A 25,000-nucleotide genomic window follows, 5' to 3' on the forward strand; every position below is an offset into this window, starting at 1 on the left:
TAGGAAACTACAGCTGCCGTTGCCACCCCGGGTTCCAGGGCCCTCGCTGTGAGGAGGGTGAGCAACCGTCAGCCAGGGCGCGTCGGTGCGGGTCACTCCCTCCAAACGTTCGCTAAGCGTGTTGGCATTAAATCTCACACGGACGTCTCCTGACTTCTCTCGACAGCCATCGCATGCGGGACACTTTTGGATCCGGAGCGAGGCCGCCTGAACTGTATCCACTCCCACGGACGTTTCCGCTTCAACTCCCTCTGCCGGTTCCAGTGTGACTTTGGATACCGCCTGGCGGGGGAGGCAGAACTGGGATGCCAAGCTGACGGACGCTGGGACCACCCCTCGCCACTGTGTCAAGGTATCCACGCGGCATGAAGCGCGACATTTTGATTCATTTCTCTTTCAGATGCTCACTCCAGTCCTTCTTTCCTGAAAGTTGAACAGTGCCCAGCTCTGGGCGACACGTCCGAGGGCCTGAATGTGAGCTGTGTTCACCCCATCGCCGCTTCCAGCTTCAACTCCACCTGCGAGTTCAGATGTGACGAGGGCTACGAGCTCAGCGGAGAGAATCGAACCCGTTGCGACCACACTGGCAATTGGACGTCCAGCTACCCATCCTGCACAGGTGGAAGGATTTTCAACGCTTTGCTCACTATGACATCAACATTACACTGAGCCGCCGCCCGGCGGATTGCTACCGCTTGTGACCCGGTAGAATAAAAAAAGCCTAAATAAAAGAGTTAATAAGCCTGCTGTGAGTTAATAAGACGACGCAGATGGAAGAGCACATTTTTAATGCGACGTAGTCACCCATTAGAGTACGAGACAGTGGTTTTAACTGAACAAAAAAGCTCACGTCGTTGGATATGCAAATTGAGTACGGGGGCTTCCCCCGTGTACGCCCCGGTCCTTCAGTTATCACTGATTAATGTGGAATCACATTTTCTGTGAAAGCCCCTGTAAAAACTCGAAACGCTTCTCAGGCTGTAACTTTCACTTTATTTTTATGTTCATTTGTGTGAGCTGTTTTTTTATGGCAGCCATCCTCTCCTAATACATATTTGGCTTGTGTTTCCATGGGGAAAACCCGCCCCGCTCTGCAAAAGGAGATTAGACTTGGCCCATGTTCAAGATCATCTATTTTACAGCCAAGTATGTGGCAAACATTGTCCCAATGAATGCAATTCAATGTGAATAGGTTCTTGCCATTTCCCTCAACTGTAGATTATGTCGACACCTTTATACGACCACTTCCCACATATGCCATGTCGATAAAAGGGCGCCTCTGAATCTATTACTACTTTTTACACTTTAATACATACCGTTGGAAGTTAATAACATGTGATGTGGATGTGATTTCTGTTCTCCATCACGGTCAGACCGTGTTCCTCCATCTTTGGACCCGCTAAGGGCAATATGACGTGCGTTGACAACCTGGGACCTTTTTCCTTCGGCTCCCGGTGGAGTTTCAGTTGTATCGAAGGTTACTTTCTTTCTGGAAGCAGCCCACTAACCTGTCTGGCCTCCGGACAATGGTCCCAACCCACGCCAGCATGCACAGGTGGGCCAGTGATAGAGAGTTTTTCCTCTACTTCCTCAAAGCAAAATGAAAACTCAAGAGAAACCAATAAGTACAAGATAGACAAGGGTGCATATTTCTGATTATCTGGCCCAATCATCTGAGTTGAGCTCTTTTCCGCCTTCACAGTTGTATGGTGCAGCACTCTAAAACCACCCTCCCATGCCTCTGTGCACGGGGCAGGCTAGGAGGACACAGCTTTAGGTCCATGTGCACAACGCAGTGTGAAGAAGGATTTAATCTGTGTTGGCATCAGCCTGACTCAGTGTTCTTCACAGGGCAACTGGAGCCATGACCTTCCTGTCTGTCAGGGTGCGAGGGCAGCTCCCAGTCAAATCACAAATATAACATTCTCCCTCTATTTCCCTCCATTCTTCTCTGACACTGTTTGAAGTGCTTTTTGGTCGTGGTAGATTGGTGTATTATTTATTTTGCAAATAGTCATCGTGTTTTTTTTACAACTTACAGCACGCCCCTGCCCCCTGCTGACTGATGCTCCACAGCAAGCGCCAGCTTCTTTTTCTTTATGACATGGCATAACATAGCATGACATGGCATAACATGACATTTCATAACATTAGATAACACGACATAACATTCTCCTTTCGTTTCCCTCCATTCTTCTCTGACTGTGTTTGAATTGCTTTCATGGGAATTCTCTCTCTTCTCTCCTCCCCTACAGCCCGGCCGTGCAGCACCAGAACCTCCCCCCTCCATGGGAACCTCTCCTGTTCTCACCCTTACGGCTCCTTCAGCTTCGGGTCCAATTGCACGTGGACCTGCATGGAGGGCTTCTTCCTGAACGGGACGGCCGACACCGTGTGCACGTCTCTGGGCACGTGGAGCACGGAGGTCCCGCACTGCTTGGGTAAAATAAATGATGACGCTCTTGCCAGGTGGAGCCAAATGATACATTTTTAAGAAAACTGTGTATTTCTATCCATCGGGTGTGGACGAAATAGTAAAAGTACCAGTGACATTTCTGCTTCAGCAAAAATATATAAGTACTTGCTTTTAAATGTATTTAAAGTAATAAAAATAAAAGTACTTGTCATATCCAGGGCCCTGATACAACAGAGCATATAATACACCATAAAGTGCGCTGCAGAAGAGTTAAAGGTATGAGTTGAGCTATATATATATATATATATATATATATATATATATAAATATAGATACTAGATAAATGTAATAAAATGCAGTTACAAAGTACAAATACTTACTCTCCAACACTGTTATCCATCATGTTTGGCTGCATGGTACAGTATACTGTATAATTGCTTCAGACCAACATATGGCCCAGTTCCTTTTTGTCGGTTTAGAAAGTGGCTTTAATTTCATTCATTACACTCAATCATTGAAATCTACTGTTCTACATGTTATAATTCAACCTGAAATGTTCCTGTTTCTATTGGAAGTGTTATTACCTGACTTTTATCAGACCGCTTATCCCCCCTGACTTACACCTTGAGGCCCAGACATTGTATTGTATCGATTTTACAGATATATTTGTTAAAGATTTTGGCTTTGCCCTGACTGCTCCCGCTCATATCTCCCTGTCTTGCTCTGAGCCCTACGGAGCGTTTAGCTTTGGCACTCGCTGCATGTACACACCTGTAGAAGGCTTCCTTCTGGACGGGACGGCCACCACAGAGTGCTCCTCCATGGGCACCTGGAGCAGCAAAGTCCATCAATGCCTCTTTAACAAAAACAATAATTCTTGGCAAATGCTGCACTTTCTCCTGTTTGGCACAGACTGCAGCTTTCCAATGACAACATCGTGTTTATGACCAATGATGACCATCTATGTTGGGTCTTGCTCTTGGTGAAGTCCATTCAGTGGTAATGTATTATTTTTTGCAAATATCATGGTCATCATGGTTTTTTACTACTTACAGCACGGCCCTGCCCCCTGCTGACTGATGCTCCACAGCAAGGCTGGATGAATTGCAGCCACCCACATTCCCCTTTCTCCCACGGCTCCAACTGTGACTTTGGATGCAATGAGGGCTTCTGGCTCTCAGGAGCCTCCAACCTGCACTGCAACTCTTCAGGCTCCTGGAGCCACGAGGTTCCTGAGTGTCAAGGTAGAGCCTAAAATTAGTTCACAAGTATGTGAGCCTATAGTATATACTGTATATATGTATTTGTATTATTTCCATAATTTTCATTTTCTATAATGTTTTCCTTTCCTTTTTTAAATTGTTATTTCCCTTTTATTGTTATTTATTCATTGATCATTTATGTATTTGTTTTAATTTTTTTTAATGTAATCTTATTGTTGTAGTTTGAGTTAATCATTTGCAACAAATTCTCTGCACGCGTTGTAACAAACGATGATACCGAAAACTCAATACAAATACTGATAAGATAAGATAACACTTTATTAATCCCTAGAGGTGATAAGAGCAGTATAGCAGTAGAATAATGCAAAATGCTTAATACTAAACTTTTACTTGACAGCTTACCCAGGATACCACCAATATATAACATCACATAACATATCATAACATAGCATAACATAACATAACATAACGTAACGTAACGTAACGTAACGTGACGTGACATGACATGACATAGCATAGCATGACATGGCGTGACCTGACATTGCATTGCATAACATTTCATGACATTACATAACATTACGTAACATGACATGTAATAACATTCTCTTTTTATTTCCCCTCGTTCTTAGTGTAACGCTGTATATAATGTATGTTATGCTAAATGCTCAAAACTAAACATTTTTACTTGACATCTTACCCAGGATACCGCCAACATAACATAACATAACATAACATAACATAACATAACATAGCATAGCATAGCATAGCATAGCATAGCATTACATAGCATAGCATAGCATAACATAACATGATGACAAGACATAATATGATATAACATGACATCACATGCCATACTATGACATGGCAGGGCATGACATTACATTGCATAAGATTACATTACATAACATGGCATGCCAGGACATAACATAACGTGCCATAACATAAGATAACATAACATGACTTGACATGCCAGAACATAACATGGCATAACATAACATTAAATAACAAAACGTGTCATTCCATAACATTCTGTATCATTCTATAGCGTAATATAACTTGACACACCACAACATGACGTGCCATAACATAACATGCCATAACATAACACGACATTGCATACCGAGATAACATGCCATCACATGACATTACATGCCAGAAAATAACATAACATGACATAACATGACATGACATAGCATGCCATTCCATAACATAACGTGTCGTTCATATCATGCCATAACATATCATAGCATAACATCTAACAACACAACACAACACAACCCAACACAACATAACATTCTCCTTTCATTTCCCTCCATTCTTCTCTGACTGTGTTTGAATTGCTTTGATGGGAATTCTCTGTCTTCTCTCCTCCCCTACAGCCCGGCCGTGCAGCACCAGAACCTCCCCCCTCCATGGGAACCTCGCCTGTTCTCACCCTTACGGCTCCTTCAGCTTCGGGTCCAATTGCACGTGGACCTGCATGGAGGGCTTCTTCCTGAACGGGACGGCCGACACCGTGTGCACGTCTCTGGGCACGTGGACCACGGAGGTCCCGCACTGCTTGGGTAAAATAAATGATGACACTCTTGCCAGGTGGAGCCAAAAGACACTTTTTTTTTATCCATCAGGGGTGGTAGAAATAGTAGTAGTAAAATAGTAAAAGTACCACTGACAATTCTGCTTCAGCAAAAAAATATAAGTACTTGCTTTTAAATGTACCTAAAGTAATAAAAATAAAAGTACTTGTCATATCCAGGGCCCTGATACAACAGAGCCTATAATACACCATAAAGTGCGCTGCAGAAGAGTTAAAGGTATACATATATATATATATATATATATATATATATATATATATAGATACTAGATAAATGTAATCAAGTGCAGTTACAAAGTACAAATACTTACTCTCCACCACTGTTATCCATCATGTTTGGCTGCATGGTACAGTATACTGTATAATTGCTTCAGACCAACATATGGCCCAGTTCCTTTTTGTCGGTTTAGAAAGTGGCTTTAATTTCATTCATTACACTCAATCATTGAAATCTACTGTTCTACATGTTATAATTCAACCTGAAATGTTCCTGTTTCTATTGGAAGTGTTATTACCTGACTTTTATCAGACCGCTTATCCCCCCTGACTTACACCTCGAGGCCCAGACATTGTATTGTATCGATTTTACAGATATATTTGTTAAAGATTTTGGCTCATAGCTCCCTGTCTTGCTCTGAGCCCTACGGAGCGTTTAGCTTTGGCACTCGCTGCATGTACACACCTCTAGAAGGCTTCCTTCTGGACGGGACGGCCACGACAGAGTGCTCCTCCATGGGCACCTGGAGCAGCAAAGTCCATCAATGCCTGGTTGATCACTCTTTAACAAAAACAATAATACTTGGCAAATGCTGCACTTCCTCCTGTTTGGCACAGACTGCAGCTTTCCAATGACAACATTGTGTTAATGACCATTGATTTTTTGGGTCTTGGTGAAGTCCATTCAGAGGTAGAAAAAGAAGAATCTTTGATTGTAGCACAGCACGCCACTGCAACACATGCATACACGTGTAGACACATGCACATGCTTTGGATGGTGGCCGGTGAAATGGGGCCTCTGCATCTAACCCATCTTGGCTTGTCCTACCTCTGGGGGGGCAGCCAGGAGCAGTGGGCAGCTTTCAACAACGCGCCCGGGGGCCTTGTCACATATGTCCATTGCAGGTCAGACGATGATGTTGTGCATGTTTTTGGTGGGGGTTCTTGCTGATATTAAATGGAGGAAACCCCATGTGAGCACAGGGAGAACATGCAAACTCCACACAGAAAGGCCCATAATTCAGAAATAACCCGCCGGGGCACGGTGCCAACAGCGCCCCAGGTGGCAATCGAGCCCCAGGACCTTCTTGCTGTGAGGCAGCAATGCAATGCACTGTGCCACCGTGCCACCCATTGTAGATTGGTGTATTTTTTTTGCAAATAGTCTTCATGGTTTTTTACTACTTACAGCACGGCCCTGCCCCCTGCTGACTGATGCTCCACAGCAAGGCTGGATGAATTGCAGCCACCCACATTCCCCTTTCTCCCACGGCTCCAACTGTGACTTTGGATGCAATGAGGGCTTCTGGCTCTCAGGAGCCTCCAACCTGCACTGCAACTCTTCAGGCTCCTGGAGCCACGAGGTTCCTGCATGTCAAGGTAGAGCCTAAAATTAGTTCCACCCAGAGTATATACTGTACATATGTATTTGTATTATTTCCATAATTTTCATTTTCTATAATTTTTTCCTTTCCTTTTTAATTGTTATTTCCCTTTTATTGTTATTCATTCATTGATCATTTATGTATTTGTTTTTTGTTTTTTTTGTATTTTTTTTAATGTAATCTTATAATTTTAGTTTGAGTTAATCATTTGTTACAAATTCTCTGCACGCGTTTTAACAAACGATGATACCAAAAACTCAATACAAATACTAATAAGATAAGATAACACTTTATTAATCCCTAGAGGTGATACGAGCAGTATAGCAGTAGAATAATGCTAAATGCTTAATAGTACTTTTGACTTTCTTACTTTTACTTGAGATCTTACTCAGGATACCACCAACCAAGCACCAACCACCAATCATAACATAACATAACATAACATAACATAACATAACATAACATAGCATAACATAACATAACATGGCATGACATAACATAACACAACACACGTAACATAACATGGTGTTCCATGACAAAACATAACATAGCATGGCATCAAATAACATAACATGACTTTTCATAACATGGCATGACATAACAAAATAAAATAACATACCGTGTCATTCCATAGCATAATACAACTTGACATGCCATAACATAACATAACATGATATGACATGGCATAGCATAGCATTGGGTAACATAACATAACATTACAGAACATAACATGTGTAATAACATTCCCTTTTTATTTCCCTCCATTCTTCATGTCACTCTGTATGTAATGTATGTAATGCTAAATTCTTAATACTAAACTTTTACTTGACATCTTACCCAGGATACCACCAATATAACATAACATGACAAAACATAACACGACATGGCATTACATTACATAACATGACTTTGCACAACATGGCACAACATAACACACCGTGTCATTCCATAACAAAACAAAACATAACATAACATAACATAACATAACACAACACAACACAACACAACACAACACAACACAACACAACACAACACAACACAACACAACACAACACAACACAACATAACATTCTCCTTTCATTTCCCTCCATTCTTCTCTGACTGTGTTTGAATTGCTTTGATGGGAATTCTCTCTCTTCTCTCCTCCCCTACAGCCCGGCCGTGCAGCACCAGAACCTCCCCCCTCCATGGGAACCTCTCCTGTTCTCACCCTTACGGCTCCTTCAGCTTCGGGTCCAATTGCACGTGGACCTGCATGGAGGGCTTCTTCCTGAACGGGACGGCCGACACCGTGTGCACGTCTCTGGGCACGTGGAGCACGGAGGTCCCGCACTGCTTGGGTAAAATAAATGATGACGCTCTTGCCAGGTGGAGCCAAATGACACATTTTTAAGAAAACAGTGTATTTCTATCCATCGGGGGTGGAAGAAATAGTAAAAGTACCAGTGACATTTCTGCTTCAACAAAAACATATAAGTACTTGCTTTTAAATGTACTTAAAGTAATAAAAATAAAAGCGCTTGTCATATCCAGGGCCCTGATACAACAGAGCATATAATATGCCATTAAGTGCGCTACTGAAGAGTTAAAGGTACTGCAACTCTTCAGGCACCTGGAGCCACAAGGTGCCTGCATGTCAAGGTAGAGCCTAAAATTAGTTCATAAGTATTTGAGCCCATAGTATATACAGTACATATGTATTCATATCATTTCCATAATGTTTATTTTCTACAATTTTTTCCTTTCCTTTTAAAATTTCCCTTTTATTGCTATTCATTCTTATAACCCTGGAGGTTGTAAGAGCAGTATAGCAGTAGAATAATGCAAAATGCTTAATACTAAACTTTTACTTGACAGCTTACTCAGGATACCACCAACATAACATAACATAACATAACATAACATAACATAACATAACATAACATAACATAACATAACATAACACAACATAACATAACACAACACAACACAACATAACATAACGTGACTTAACGTTACATAACGTTTCATGATGTTACATTACATTACATACTATAACATTCAAATACATAATATTACATCACATGACATTGCATAACATAAAATTGCATAACATGGCATGCCACAATATAACATAACATGGCATGACATAACATGACATTCCATGACATGACATTGCATAAAGTTGCGTAACATTACGTAACATAACATGACATGTAATAACATTCTCTTTTTATTTACCTCCATTCTTCATGTAACTCTGTATGTAATGTATGTAATGCTAAATGCTTAATACTAAACTTTTACTTGACATCTTACTCAGGATACCACCAATATAACATAACATAACATAACATAACATAATAAAACGTGACCTAACATGTCATACTATGACATGGCATTACATTACATTACATAAAATGACATAACATGACATGCCAGAACATAACATAACATAACATTCCACAACATAACGTGTCATTCCATAACATGACTTGAAGTGCCATAACATAACATAACATAACATGACATGACATGACATGACATGACATTTCATAACACAACACAACACAACACAACACAACACAACACAACACAACACAACACAACACAACATAACATACATGACATGACATGACATGACACGACATGACACGACACGACATGACATGACATGACATGACATGACATGTCATAACATTCTCTTTTCATTTCCCTCCATTCTTGTCTGACTGTGTTTGAATTGCTTTCATGGGAATTCTCTCTCTTCTCTCCTCCCCTACAGCCCGGCCGTGCAGCACCAGAACCTCCCCCCTCCATGGGAACCTCTCCTGTTCTCACCCTTACGGCTCCTTCAGCTTCGGGTCCAATTGCACGTGGACCTGCATGGAGGGCTTCTTCCTGAACGGGACGGCCGACACCGTGTGCACGTCTCTGGGCACGTGGAGCACGGAGGTCCCGCACTGCTTGGGTAAAATAAATGATGACGCTCTTGCCAGGTGGAGCCAAATGACACATTTTTAAGAAAACAGTGTATTTCTATCCATCAGGGGTGGAAGAAATAGTAAAAGTACAAGTGACATTTCTGCTTCAGCAAAAAGATATAAGTACTTGCTTTTAAATGTACTTAAAGTAATAAAAATAAAAGTGCTAGTCATATCCAGGGCCCTGATACAACAGAGCATATAATATGCCATTAAGTGCGCTACAGAAGAGTTAAAGGTACTGCAACTCTTCAGGCTCCTGGAGCCACAAGGTGCCTGCATGTCAAGGTAGAGCCTAAAATTAGTTCATAAGTATTTGAGCCCATAGTATATACAGTACATATGTATTCATATTATTTCCATAATGTTTATTTTCTACAATTTTTTCCTTTCCTTTTTAAATTGTTATTTCCCTTTTATTGCTATTCATTCATTGATCATTTATGTATTTTTTTCTGTTATTTTTTATGTAATCTAATTATTGTAGTTTGAGTTAATCATTTGTTACAAATTCTCTGCACATGTTGTAATGAATGATGACAAATACTGATAAGATAACACTTTATTAATCCCTGGAGGTTATAAGAGCAGTATAGCAGTAGTATAATGCAAAATGCTTAATACTAAACTTTTACTTGACAGCTTACTCAGGATACCACCAACATAACAAAACATAACATAACATAACATAACATAACATAACATGACATGACATGACATGACATGACATGACATAACATAACATAACATAACGCAGCGTAGCGTAATGTTACATAACGTTACATAATGTTACATTACATACTATGACATTCTATTACATAATATTACATCGCATGACATTGCATAACATAAAATTGCATAACATGGCATGCCACAATATAACATAACATGGCATGACATAACATGACATTCCATAACATGACATGACATTGCATAAAGTTGCGTAACATTACGTAACATAACATGACATGTAATAACATTCTCTTTTTATTTCTCTCCATTCTTCATGTAACTCTGTATGTAATGTATGTAATGCTAAATGCTTAATATTAAACTTTTACTTGACATCTTACTCAGGATACCACCAATATAACATAACATAACTTAATATAACGTGACCTAACATGGCATAACATGTCATACTATGACATGGCATTACATTACATTGCATAAAATGACATAACATGACACACCAGAACATAACATAACATAACATTCCACAACACAACGTTTCATTCCAAAACATAACGTGTCATTCCATAACATAACTTGAAGTTCCATAACATAACATTGCATAACGTAACACAACACAACATTTAGTCATTTAACAGACGCTTTTATCCAAAGCGACTTACAATTGTTCAAACACCGACGGACGCAGCCATCAGGAGCAATTAGGGGTTAAGTGTCTTGCTCAAGGACACTACAGCATGCTAGCAGGAGGAGCCTGGGATCCAACCAGCAACCTTTAGATCACTAGACCAACAGCTCTACCGCCTGAGCTACCATCCCCTTAACATACATGTTAACAACAACATACCAACCAACATAACATACATGACACGACATGACATGACATGACATGACATTCCATAACATGACATTGCATAAAGTTGCGTAACATTACGTAACATAACATGACATGTAATAACATTCTCTTTTGTTATTTCCCTCCATTCTTCATGTAACTCTGTATGTAATGTATGTAATGCTAAATGCTTAATACTAAACTTTTACTTGACATCTTACTCAGGATACCACCAATATAACATAACACAACATAACATAACATAACATAACATAACACAACATACCATAACACAACATACCATAACACAACATACCATAACGTGACCTAAAATGGCATAACATGTCATACTATGACATGGCATTACATTACATTGCATAAAATGACATAACATGACATGCCAGAACATATCATAACATTGCAAAACATAACGTGTCATTCCACAACATAACGTGTCATTCCATAACATAACATGTCTTGAAGTGACATAACATAACATAACATAACATGACATGACATGACATGACACGACACGACACGACATGACATGACATAACATGACATGTCATAACATTCTCCTTTCATTTCCCTCCATTCTTCTCTGACTGTGTTTGAATTGCTTTGATGGGAATTCTCTCTCTTCTCTCCTCCCCTACAGCCCGGCCGTGCAGCACCAGAACCTCCCCCCTCCATGGGAACCTCTCCTGTTCTCACCCTTACGGCTCCTTCAGCTTCGGGTCCAATTGCACGTGGACCTGCATGGAGGGCTTCTTCCTGAACGGGACGGCCGACACCGTGTGCACGTCTCTGGGCACGTGGAGCACGGAGGTCCCGCACTGCTTGGGTAAAATAAATGATGACGCTCTTGCCAGGTGGAGCCAAAAGATACATTTTTAAGAAAACAGTGTATTTCTATCCATCAGGGGTGGAAGAAATAGTAAAAGTACCAGTTGGTTGTCATATCCAGGGCCCTGATACAACAGAGCCTATAATACGCCATAAAGTCCGCTACTGTATATATTTGCTTTGAAATGTAGTGGAGTAAAAATCAAAAGTCCCCCCATCTGAATATACTTATTTAAGTACAGATACTACATCAATGTAATGAAGTACAGTAACAAAGTACAAATACTTACTCTCCACCACTGTTATCCATCATGTTTGGCTGCATGGTACAGTATACTGTATAATTGCTTCAGACCAACATATGGCCCAGTTCCTTTTTGTCGGTTTAGAAAGTGGCTTTAATTTCATTCATTACACTCAATCATTGAAATCTACTGTTCTACATGTTATAATTCAACCTGAAATGTTCCTGTTTCTATTGGAAGTGTTATTACCTGACTTTTAACAGACCGCTTATCCCCCCTGACTTACGCCTCGAGGTCCAGACATTGTATTGTAATTTACTACTTATTTTACTATTTTACTATTTACTATTTTACTACTTACAGCACGGCCCTGCCCCCTGCTGACTGATGCTCCACAGCAAGGCTGGATGAATTGCAGCCACCCACATTCCCCTTTCTCCCACGGCTCCAACTGTGACTTTGGATGCAATGAGGGCTTCTGGCTCTCAGGAGCCTCCAACCTGCACTGCAACTCTTCAGGCTCCTGGAGCCACGAGGTTCCTGCATGTCAAGGTAGAGCCTAAAATTAGTTCACAAGTATGTGAGCCTATAGTATATACTGTATATATATATATACTCGCATCATTAGGGAACGGCTGCTGGAGACTGGGGCACCTCAAATGGAGTTTCCTGCACTTTCTCCAGACCTGAATCTCATAGAAAACCTATGGGATCAGCTGAGTCGCCGTGTAGCGGCTCATAACTCTGTACCCCAGAACCTCAATGACCTGAGGGCCGCCCTTCAAGAAGAGTGGGGGGCCATGCCTCAGCAGACAATAAGTCGACTTGTGAACAACATGAGACGTCGTTGTCAAGCTGTAATTGATGCTCAAGGCCACATGACAAGTTATTGAGACATTGACATTTTTTGTTGTGGTGTACCCACCACTGTTGTTGGCTTTTGTTTCAATAAATTGTTTGAGATGAGGAAATTACCATTGCATGCTTCTACTTAAACACCCTACTACCTACTATTAAACACTACTACAGCCCGGCCGTGCAGCACCAGAACCTCCCCCCTCCATGGGAACCTCTCCTGTTCTCACCCTTACGGCTCCTTCAGCTTCGGGTCCAATTGCACGTGGACCTGCATGGAGGGCTTCTTCCTGAACGGGACGGCCGATACCGTGTGCACGTCTCTGGGCACGTGGAGCACGGAGGTCCCGCACTGCTTGGGTAAAATAAATGATGACACCCTTGCCAGGTGGAGCCAAATGACACTTTTTTAAGAAAACAGTGTATTTCTATCCCTCAGGGGTGGACGAATAGTAAAAGTACCACTGACATTTCTGCTTCAACAAAAATATATAAGTACTTGCTTTTAAATGTACTTAAAGTAATAAAAATAAAAGCGCTTGTCATATCCAGGGCCCTGATACAACAGAGCATATAATATGCCATTAAGTGCGCTACAGAAGAGTTAAAGGTACTGCAACTCTTCAGGCTCCTGGAGCCACAAGGTGCCTGCATGTCAAGGTAGAGCCTAAAATTAGTTCATAAGTATTTGAGCCCATAGTATATACAGTACATATGTATTCATATCATTTCCATAATGTTTATTTTCTACAATTTTTTCCTTTCCTTTTTAAATTGTTATTTCCCTTTTATTGCTATTCATTCATTGATCATTTATGTATTTGTTTCTGTTATTTTTTATGTAATCTAATTATTGTAGTTTGAGTTAATCATTTGTTACAAATTCTCTGCACATGTTGTAATGAATGATGACAAATACTGATAAGATAACACTTTATTAATCCCTGGAGGTTATAAGAGCAGTATAGCAGTAGTATAATGCAAAATGCTTAATACTAAACTTTTACTTGACAGCTTACTCAGGATACCACCAACATAACATAACATAACATAACATAACATAACATAACATAACATGGCATAACATAACATAACACAACATAACGTTACATAACATAACGTTACATAACGTTACATAATGTTACATTACATTACATACTATAACATTCTATTACATAATATTACATTGCATGACATTGCATAACATTAAATTGCATTACATGGCATGCCAGAATATAACATAACATGGCATGACATTGCATAAAGTTGCATAACACTAAATAACATAACATGACATGTAATAACATTCTCTTTTTATTTCCCTCCATTCTTCATGTAACTCTGTATGTAATGTATGTAATGCTAAATGCTTAATACTAAACTTTTACTTGACATCTTACTCAGGATACCACCAATATAACATAACATAACATAACATAATATAACATAACACAACATAACATAACATGTCATACTAGGATATGGCATTACATTACATAAAATGACATAACATGACATGCCAGAACATAACATAACATAGCAAAACATAACGTGTCATTCCACAACATAACGTGTCATTCCATAACATAACATGACTTGAAGTGCCATAACATAACATGACATGACATGACATGACATGACATTGCATAACACAACACAACACAACACAACACAACACAACACAACACAACACAACACAACACAACACAGGACAACATAACATACATGACACGACATGACACGACACGACACGACATGACATGACATAACATGACATGTCATAACATTCTCCTTTCATTTCCCTCCATTCTTGTCTGACTGTGTTTGAATTGCTTTGATGGGAATTCTCTGTCTTCTCTCCTCCCCTACAGCCCGGCCGTGCAGCACCAGAACCTCCCCCCTCCATGGGAACCTCTCCTGTTCTCACCCTTACGGCTCCTTCAGCTTCGGGTCCAATTGCACGTGGACCTGCATGGAGGGCTTCTTCCTGAACGGGACGGCCGACACCGTGTGCACGTCTCTGGGCACGTGGAGCACGGAGGTCCCGCACTGCTTGGGTAAAATAAATGATGACGCCCTTGCCAGGTGGAGCCAAATGACGCTTTTTTAAGAAAACAGTGTATTTCTATCCATCGGGGGTGGAAGAAATAGTAAAAGTACCAGTGACGTTTCTGCTTAAGCAAAAATATATAAGTACTTGCTTTTAAATGTACTTAAAGTAATACAAATAAAAGTACTTGTCATATCCAGGGCCCTGATACAACAGAGCCTATAATACACCATAAAGTTCGCTACTGTATATATTTGCTTTGAAATGTAGTGGAGTAAAAATCAGAAGTCCCCCCATCTGAATATACTTATTTAAGAGCAGATATTTACTTGTACTTCTGATAATTACTTGTACCTCTGTTGTTACTGTACTTCATTATGTAATAATTAAGCCATAATAATAATAATAATAATAATAATTATTATTATTATTATTATTATTATTATTATTATTATTATTATTATTATTATTATTATTATTATTGTTGTTGTTGTTGTTGTTATTGTTAATAATAATAACACAATTTTATTTTCCAGCGGATGGTATCTCATTCCGCACTGCCTTGCTTGTGTATTCTGGAGTAACAGCTGCCTCTGTTGTCTCTGTGATTGCCTTGGTGGGACTCACTCTTTTTATTGCACGACGATTTAAGAAGGAAGGTGAGACAGAGTGTCTGTACAGATTCCCACACACCAACATATTGTACTGAGAAATTCATATCTGGTGAGTTTTTAATCCTTTTTTTTCTTTCGTCCCCAACAGGTATTGCTCATTCCTATGAATCGGTGTGGGAAGAGAGAGAAAATCCAGCCTTTGAATCTTAAAAGAGCCTTCTCGCAGAAGGAAATAAACAGCAGTGTTTCTTTGTGTTAAATAGGATAATTACTCAAAAATGCTTCTACCATCCTTATGTAAAAAGGAAAAAAAAACCATTATATACATATAATGAATTGTGCTGTGACTGTAAAATGATAGTTTTCATTTTGTTATATACTGTAGACATGGAATGATAAGATGCGCCCACGTGTTATTGATGAGTCGTTTTTATTATTATTGTCATAAACCGTGAAGGATATACAAAACACCTTGCTTTATCATAATAAATACCCAATTACTGTATACTGTATAGTATATCTATCTGAGGTCCATCTGTCCTTGCTGTCATCACACACCACAGTAGCTGTCCAGTTGGCAAATTTTCTTCTTGTCATGTTTTGGGTGTGATGCGGTGCGGTGTGACCCTCATGCTGCCAAACCTCCCCAGAGCTCACCATGTTCGAACGCACGTGAACTGCTGGGTCAGTTGGAGTAGGTGGCATGGAACCTGCATGGAACATGCTGCCAAAATGACAGTAAGTGTTGTCTTCGTAAATATACAGGGGTGAATGGCCCTGGCGTTTTGTGATGAGGAAGTGATCCATTTATAGTCGGTGTGTGTGCCAGGCTGAGGGTCAGTTCACCATGTGTGCAGAATGCATTACTCACAGATGTCCAGCAGATCTGACATATTTGCATGATGACTGCGACTCTAGAACCGTACACCAATTTCCTTTTTGCTATTTTTATAATATATTCTCTTCCTACAGTATCCTGAACCCTTGATCTGTGCCAGTGCACCTGAAAACAACCCTATATGCGACCATAGGCTTATGGAGATCCTTAAGCTCAAAGTGTGTGCATCTGTCTTGGCGCTAAAACAGCATGAAGCCAATTATAGCGGTTAAAAGACAGAGGGTTTGTGGCCGGTGCTTGGCACAAGGGGTGCAATAAATAACCGAACTGTTGACAGGAAACTGTTTGGCCAGCGTCAGAATAATAATGAGGTTATTGCTACACACTGGGGCTGTATGATCACGGTTTGATTATTTTTCTCATCCCACCCGATGTGGCTGGCAACTATATACGCGTGCCAACTGTGCAGAGCCCAGCACACAGGAAGGATATGCCCCTGCAGGTGAGCATCTTGGCTTAGTTCCTTGGTATCTAAACTTTTGTTTTTTTTCTCTGGCTCCATCTACTACTAAGGATACAGGGAAATATACACTGCTGTTTGTCTCTCAACATCAGAAGATAAAAAGGTCCAATCTATTTCTACAGAGGTATTGTCATCATGAGCATACATTGGCACGTGTATGTACGCAGAAACAGAAATGCACACATGCAGACCTGCATGGACACTTCTAAATACATGAAGACACACACACACACACACACACAGACACACACACACTGCACACTTTTTTAGCTGTGTTTGGCAGCGGAATGCTACGGTGACAGACAGTTGGATTGTTCCTGACCATTGACTTGTGCTCTCTGCTCGGCGAGGTCTGATTTCATAGTGGGAAATATGAGATGAGTCCAGGAGAGGGTTCACGGCTGGGGCAAGGAGGCACTCTATACAGTGGGGTTTCATATCTGTGTGTCACCCCAAGCATTCTCCCCTGACACAGCTTTCAGCCCCTCTGTTGTCTGGAGCTCCTCAGCCTCCCGCCTCGAAATCGCTGCATTCCAGCTGGGCACAGTGCCTGGGTGGTCTCCTCAACCCCTTTGATTAGAGGAAGCAAACTACAAAAAAAAAAAAAAATCTCTGAAGGCCCATGACCAGGAGGAGCACAATGTGAGCGTTGACGATGACCAGGCGGCGTGGACGTGACGCTTACCTGCCACTGACCCTGACTCCTGCTGCCGCGGCCCAGCCTTTTCAGTCTAGCGACTGGAAGATGTCTCACTGACCCGTCACCTAGATGGCACCGATAAGCTCTGCGGATGGACTGACCTGGCTGTAACCCTCGGCATGAATACCCAGTCCTCATACCAGGAGATCGACATCAACCTCGCAGCCTCTGCTTCACAGACTGCATGCATTGTTCCACACATTAAACTAGAGGTCCGCTAAATTGCAACCATCATTTATTGAGGGTCGCTTCATACGGGACAATCAGCACGTTGCATGGAAGGACAATATATACAAATACACACATACCACACATTTATTTACAGTTATTAGCGGAATCATTGTAATCATTGGGCTGAGCAGAGGAGCAATTGCATTTATACACAAGTTCAGAGGGTATATCCATCTGTCTCAATGGACACGATAAGGAGGCCAATCAGCGGTGTTATTACAATTGAGCGATATGGCATGGTGAGGTTGAAGCTAGTTTATCGACCCTGTCTTGTACCAGAAACTCTGTACTGGAGGATCCAACAATGAGAGGAGCGTGCAGAAAGCATTAATGCCCACGTTGCATAGAACTCCAGTGGGGTAAGGGTGGGTGGGTGGGGGGGGGGGGTTGGTCTCCTTCTGTTCTTCTCCCAAAAATGGGTCCTCCCTCTCAGGAGGTGAAGTAGGAGTCCTGCATAGAGTAGAGGCGGTCGATGGGTGTGAGCAGAGAGGAGTCTCCCAGGGAAAGGTAGTCGCTATTGGCCGGGTTGCAAAGAGTCTCTCCGTCCATATCGCCATACAGGCCGTTAAAACCTAAAATATGGAAAGACCACTTTCATCATCACTGGGAATTGGTGGAAATTTGCCCGTTGTGGAATGAGAATCTTATAGAATTACTGTTTTGGTTCCCTCAATATCACTTTTTTTTTTACTAACTTTATCTGACATGAATATCAAATAATATTAATAAATGTAATAAGTGTTGCTTTCCAGGAAGGATTATTATCTTTCATTAAGATAGCAACATTAATATCATTTTAACATAATATATTAAACTATCTTAATTTCTTAAGATCAATATATAGACTAATTACCAGAAAGGCGTAATATGAGCAATGAGAGGCTTTTAAGGCAAACTGATTTCTTGAGGTTATTATTACTATAGTTTAGTCCCCAACACCCATAATTTCCCATGAATGTTATGAAATAAACCAAGGACAAACATTGAACATTTTTGGGTTCCATACCGTAGGGGTGCATGTGGTCTCCGGGCATTTGCGGCGGGGTCAGGCCTTGTCTGAACGGGTCCATGTCAAAGTCCTGCTGCTCCAGGGTTGTGACCCCCAACTGCTGCCTCTGCTGGAGGTGGTGGTAGGATGAACACAGAGGCTCCAGGTGGGAGGTCAAGCCACCACAGGGGGGCGCTGTGGAAAACACCAGTTTCAAGTGAGCAATCCAGAATTTCTCCCTGGGAATTAATAGTCTTATATTTTCTTATTTTATTGTATATAATAATAATAATAATATAATAATAATAATAATAATAATTATTATTATTATAATCATCATCATCATCATCATCATCATCATCATTATTATTATTATTATTATTATTGTTGTTATTATTATTATTACTATTATTATTATTATTATTATTATTATGGATTTTCATTTGTAATTGAATAATGGATTTATAAGCATCAATGATTTTTTTTAATCTGCTTTTAGAAAACATTTCTCTTTTCTGAAAATGAACCCATTATGCTGCCAACCAAAATGTAGACCCTTTTAGTGTGTTTATTGAATCACCTTTCAGCGGCATGGTATTTGTATGATGCGATGGCTGTTCATGCTGTTTCTGTGTCTGGTTCTGCTCCTGCTGCTGCTGCTGTCTCCTCGCCAGTTTCTTCATCTGAAATCGACAAAACAACAACAGTTCATACATACAGTAAGACTACTGTAGATCTCACTTGTCCATCTCCCACCAAGAATCAGCTCTTCCTTGGAATATGGGCTTCATATTAATCTGATTATTCTGTTCCCGACAGCGGGGCAAAGGACATCTTTCATCAGGAAAGGAAAAAACATACACACGCACGCTTTGCAAGGAAATACAAGCCCTAATCTACCGCAATCTAGCAGCGAGATGTCATCAGTTTCCTGTATGAAAAGATAACGAGACAGATTTCCACCCTGGCAGCTAAACTCAGTGTCGAAAGAGTCTTTTTATTAGTGCAGCATGTGACCATGTGTGTGTGTGTGTGTGTGTGTGTGTGTGTGTGTGTGTGTGTGTGTGTGTGTGCTTACGTGCGTGCGTGCGTGCGTGCGTACCTACATGCGTGTGTGTGCAGTATTACCTTGGCTCTTTGGTTCTGGAACCAGACCTGCACAACCCGAACACTCAAACCAGTTTCTGCCGCCAAGGTCTCCCTTACCTTGTGGAAAGAAGAAAGTGGAGTGGAGTAAAAAAAAAAAAAAAAAAAGGGGGAAGGACATTGAAGGTCAATAAAAAGCGGCCTGACAGAAACCTTCAATCCAAGCTGGTCCACAAATAATCGACTTCTTAAAAGGAACATTTTGTAGAAAGATAATGGGAATACATAATCCATATCCCTTAGTATTAGCATATATTTCGATTTCAGAAATATCTAGAACACAGCAATGTCGTTTTATGTATACACACATATTCTATTCTTCTATTTTCTTCTATTTACCGGTGGTTAATAACTCTCATTTAAAAAAAAATCACTACCTTCCGACAGGGTTTGGAGGAGACCTCGAAGGAGGCTTTGAAGGCCCGTCTCTGCTGAGTGGTCAGGATGGTGCGAGGCCTTTTAGGACGCTTGCTGCTCAGATCCTCCGTCCTCCTACGCAGGCCTACAGCCTTCTCAATGCCGCCTTCCTCCACCTCTTCATCATCGTCATCGTCACCACTTTTCCCTGGTGGACAGACACGGTATGGCATGAAGGTATGACGTGGTCTACGCAAAGACGGAGGCCGTTTGTTTGAATGCGTAAATGTTCGATTCGCATACAAAGACACAAAGTGACATTTCCGTGCCTGTCTCGGAGGATGTCGGGCTGGCCAGGAACTGGTGGTACTCGTCCCTGGCACACAGTAGCCGTCCGTCCCTGAGGACGCAGTGGTCGCCGGTCTGCAGACGGCAGGAACACACGCTGCAGGTGAAGCAGTGCAGGTGGAACACAGCGCCGCCCGCACGCATCACCAGTTCTGTCGGGGAGATGGCTTCCGCACAGCCCCCACACCGCACCGCGAACAGGCTGACCGGACAGACAGACAGAGACCGAAAAAGAAAGAGGGAGAGAGAGAAGGAGAGAGAGAGGGGGGGGGGGCGGGGAGAGGGGTGAAGGGACAAGACAAGGGGGAGAAACTGTGAGAACCTGTGTGAACAATGGGAAGTAATGTTTTTGTTGTGTGGAGTACATGTTGAGTAAAGTGCCCCTCTGTCTGGGCCACTCGAGGTACAAGCGCCCCCACACCTCAATAAGAAAAGGAATCCACCAGAAAAAATGCTTGGTTGACTGCGGGAATGTTGCTGAGTCGCAACGTCAAGCTGTCCATCAAAACGACCTCCAGCCCCTTCTTCCCTTCGCCCGGGCTTTTCCCTTGTCCGCCCCCCTGAACCTGCCCCCAGTCTTGCCCCGGGCCACTCAGACACCACATACCCCCAGAGTGGCGGGTGTGCTACTTAGCGCCTGGCAACCGGGCCTGGTGGGCCAAGCCTGGGAGACTGTTACCGTGGCTCCGGCTGCCATGTCCGAGGCCGCACTCCCAGGGAGGCAGGAGAAAGGCTCTCGGCGGGCCGTGGCTCCAGGCAGAGGGGGGGAATCAGATCTCCCGGTGGGAGAGACTGAGCCGCCGGTCCCGGGAATTATCCGCAGAATTATCCCTAAGTCTGCTTAACCAGAGCTGGACAAAGGCAGAGACGGCCCCCAAGCAGCGGGACCATTGTCCGCTGGCTGGCACCACAGCATTTCAGGTCTGTCACGCAGGATGATGCGTCATCATTCTAGAGCTGGCGTTTGTCTCCGGGCCTGACTGGGTCACCAGCCCAGTCACCAAAGGGACATGAGAAAATGACAGCTCTCTCTCCTCTTTTTGTAAGCGAAACAAATATCTAATTCATCCCAAGGAGATACTATGAACATAAGTCAACCAACTGAAACTAAGTTAAGGGCGTTTCCTAAACTTAGATTGTGATTGAAAATGTGGGTTCACACTGTCCATATTGCAAGTACTTTACTCCTGGAAATCGGAATATAATTTGAATTAGGGAAAAAACATACAGTATATATATTTGAATATAAGCTTATTTCGTTTCTGCACACACACACCTTCATTGAAACACCCTTGTTAATGGCTCTTGGACTCCGACATCCTCAAGCCAAACATTTCTGGGACATTACAAACATTACGGTTGCCGTGGGGTCGCTAGGGAAACAGTAAAGCCCATTAAGAGACGCTCAGAGGGGTCAGCCGGGCTACTTGACCGATGCCGGCCGTCTGGCTTACAACTCCAATGGTATGTGCTTTAATATGGCCAACATACCGTCTGCAGTATGTGCATTCCGCTGGCAACAATACATCAATGAAGTGTTTCAAGGGGAAGTGTGGCATCGGAAATACGTCAAATGTTTTGGGGTTCCTATGATACGATGAAGCGATTACTCGAGCATCACAAGTCGATGCTAATGCACGCTCTGTCAGTGGAGAACAATCCGCCGGGCGTCAGTAGTGTTTGACTGTATGTGTTTTCCGTTACACACATTTATCCACTTTGCTTTATTCGATTATGAAGCGCTGCACTCTGCAAGTGTTGTTAATGCAAATTTAAAGAGTACCTCTAATACTTCGAAGGCGGCTGCTGGTGTTTAATATTTAAGTGTTTCCGTTAACATGATTGGCCCAGAGGTCCTGGAAGGAGAGCGGGAACAGAATAAGACACGGTCACGCTGGATTTCGAGGCGGCAATTTGTGACGAGAACATTAAGGCAAAATATGCCAAAGCAAATCCTGCTCGACTCCTTACTCATTGTTGAATACGCAACAACCATTTACCATTTACCACCACTCTCTCTCTCCCACACACACACACACACATACACACACACACACTTACGCCACCACAGCTCTCCTCTACCATTGTTTCTGCCCTGTATTCTAAAGCTGACCTTTAGCCGTCTTGCTTGTCCAGCGGCCACGCAGACAGATCCTGTTTCTAGATCGGGTTAACGGCGAACCTTTGGGGAACACACTGACAGAGGCTGGGTATCAGATAAGAATCTGGGGGTCAAGTGGACCGACAATAGCACCGGGAACTCTGACGACGCAATCGGTTGTCCAATCTACCCCAAGCTAGCGGACCGTTCAGCCATTATGGATCTGCTGACAATCCCGGGACAATCTGAACATCGTGAGGTCAATCCACCCCGATGAAGAACTCACATAGCAGCACAGCACCTCACAGGCCGACGAGCCTTTTTAGCCTTCTTTCAGGAACAGTTCCTTATGTGCATTTTGAATTGTGTTTTGACATTAAGACAAATTCCAAAACATTTTTAATTCTAATTTTTTTTTTTTTATGTTAATAGAGTTGGAGTCACAGGCCTGAAATCCTGAAATTACCATGCCCCCCCCCCCCCCCCCACTTCTTGAGTGGGCAAAGTTAATGAACAGCTGAGCCGAAGGGACATGAGGTAAGGGCCAGACACTGCAGTGTGTGATGGGGGACAAAAGCTGCCTCAGTATGCGACTATCAACACTCCTTAGCTGGCTTCACACTCCTTAGCTGGAGGGGGGTTTGGTCAAAGAGAGAATACTGACCCTGTTTCCAAACCCCGACGCCCCCTGCTGAGGACAATAACAGTGTATGTGCGTACATGGGGCGTGGACGGGCTCCAGGTAGAGTGGACGGCCGGCACATCGGAGGCGGCGCTTTGGCGCCGGGCCTCCCACTAATTGGTCAGGTCAGATATCTCATGGTTGGCTGGGCGTCGTCCCATCGCTCGACACTGGGGCTCCCGCGGGCCGAACCATCCCAACCATCCAGATGCTGAAACACGGAATGCCAGGCTCATGGAGAGCAACCCCCCAACCTCCCCCCCTCGCCCTCCCAAAAATAAAAATAAATAAATATAAAGAATCACACCAATGTCAACACTTCTCCTGTAGGTATCCCCCAGACCCACTTGACATATGGCTCGCTCCCCTCTACCCTGCTAATTACTGCACTTCTTTGTCCTAGACCATCGCCCACTCTTTGTTTTTGGGGGCAAACACTACTGTATTATAACTCAAGATACATCCCCGAAGTTGGACACTTCCATTTCTGCATCACATTGACAATCCTTTAGGTGTAGATATTGATGCTGTTGTCGTTAAAAAGAGAGACTGGTCGGACACGAGATCCTTCCGAGATACTGAAGCTGAATGCAATTATTTCGACAGACCTACTAATTTGGGACAAAAGAGTGTGACAGTCCATCGTCTCTCCACCCGCTTGGCAGTCAGAACGGTCACCAAATTGTTCAGAAATAATGTGAGCTGTGCTGCTGCCTTGCAAGGTGTGCAGTTTTTGGCTTGGCTCTGGGCTAGGTGTGAGAGGGTCTGTCTGCATGTGTGCGTGTGTGTGTCTGTGTGTGTGTGTGTGTGTGTGTGTGTGTGTGTGTGTTTGTCTGAGTGTGTGTGTGTGTGTGTGTGTGTGTGTGTGTGTGTGTGCATGTGTTTGTCTGAGTGTGTGTGTGTGTGTGTGTGTGTGTGTGTGTGTGTGTGTGTGTGTGTATGTGTGTGTGTGTGTGTGTGTGTGTTTTGGAGGCCGGCCGAAACGGGTGGGTAGGAGGGAGGAGGTTACTGCCTCTTTGACGACACCATATGCTGTCCCCAGCTTGCAGTTGCCACTCCGATGGGCCTTGAAATTTTAACACATTTTGACAATGTGTCAGTTGAGCTCACCCCCAGATCGCACAGTGTTCGTACGTGAAGGTGTGTGT

General features: G+C 42.5%; 2 protein-coding genes across 2 annotated transcripts in view; one reads left to right on the top strand and one right to left on the bottom strand.

The window, feature by feature from the left end:
* Nucleotides 1-16,614, top strand: part of selp (selectin P) — a gene marked incomplete at both ends in the record, with an annotated part of 17,656 nt that extends 1,042 nt beyond the window's left edge. Inside the window, 15 exons of the mRNA XM_079996758.1 lie at nucleotides 1-57; nucleotides 167-352; nucleotides 401-596; nucleotides 1,374-1,555; nucleotides 2,256-2,441; nucleotides 3,472-3,660; nucleotides 5,019-5,204; nucleotides 6,644-6,832; nucleotides 7,992-8,177; nucleotides 9,602-9,787; nucleotides 11,987-12,172; nucleotides 12,783-12,971; nucleotides 13,449-13,634; nucleotides 15,146-15,331; nucleotides 16,589-16,614. The exon at nucleotides 1-57 is cut by the window's left edge and continues 51 nt beyond it. Coding sequence (XP_079852884.1) covers nucleotides 1-57; nucleotides 167-352; nucleotides 401-596; nucleotides 1,374-1,555; nucleotides 2,256-2,441; nucleotides 3,472-3,660; nucleotides 5,019-5,204; nucleotides 6,644-6,832; nucleotides 7,992-8,177; nucleotides 9,602-9,787; nucleotides 11,987-12,172; nucleotides 12,783-12,971; nucleotides 13,449-13,634; nucleotides 15,146-15,331; nucleotides 16,589-16,614 — 2,516 coding nt within the window. The remainder of the gene's footprint in view (nucleotides 58-166; nucleotides 353-400; nucleotides 597-1,373; nucleotides 1,556-2,255; nucleotides 2,442-3,471; nucleotides 3,661-5,018; nucleotides 5,205-6,643; nucleotides 6,833-7,991; nucleotides 8,178-9,601; nucleotides 9,788-11,986; nucleotides 12,173-12,782; nucleotides 12,972-13,448; nucleotides 13,635-15,145; nucleotides 15,332-16,588) is intronic.
* Nucleotides 16,615-18,659: 2,045 nt separating this feature from the next.
* Nucleotides 18,660-25,000, bottom strand: part of lmx1a (LIM homeobox transcription factor 1, alpha) — a gene marked incomplete at both ends in the record, with an annotated part of 8,247 nt that continues 1,906 nt past the window's right edge. The window contains 6 exons of the mRNA XM_080008642.1: nucleotides 18,660-18,802; nucleotides 19,237-19,413; nucleotides 19,799-19,901; nucleotides 20,347-20,424; nucleotides 20,742-20,929; nucleotides 21,051-21,271. Coding sequence (XP_079864768.1) covers nucleotides 18,660-18,802; nucleotides 19,237-19,413; nucleotides 19,799-19,901; nucleotides 20,347-20,424; nucleotides 20,742-20,929; nucleotides 21,051-21,271 — 910 coding nt within the window. The remainder of the gene's footprint in view (nucleotides 18,803-19,236; nucleotides 19,414-19,798; nucleotides 19,902-20,346; nucleotides 20,425-20,741; nucleotides 20,930-21,050; nucleotides 21,272-25,000) is intronic.

This window comes from Zeus faber (assembly GCF_960531495.2).
Source record: "Zeus faber genome assembly, chromosome: 1".
Lineage (NCBI taxonomy): Eukaryota > Metazoa > Chordata > Actinopteri > Zeiformes > Zeidae > Zeus > Zeus faber.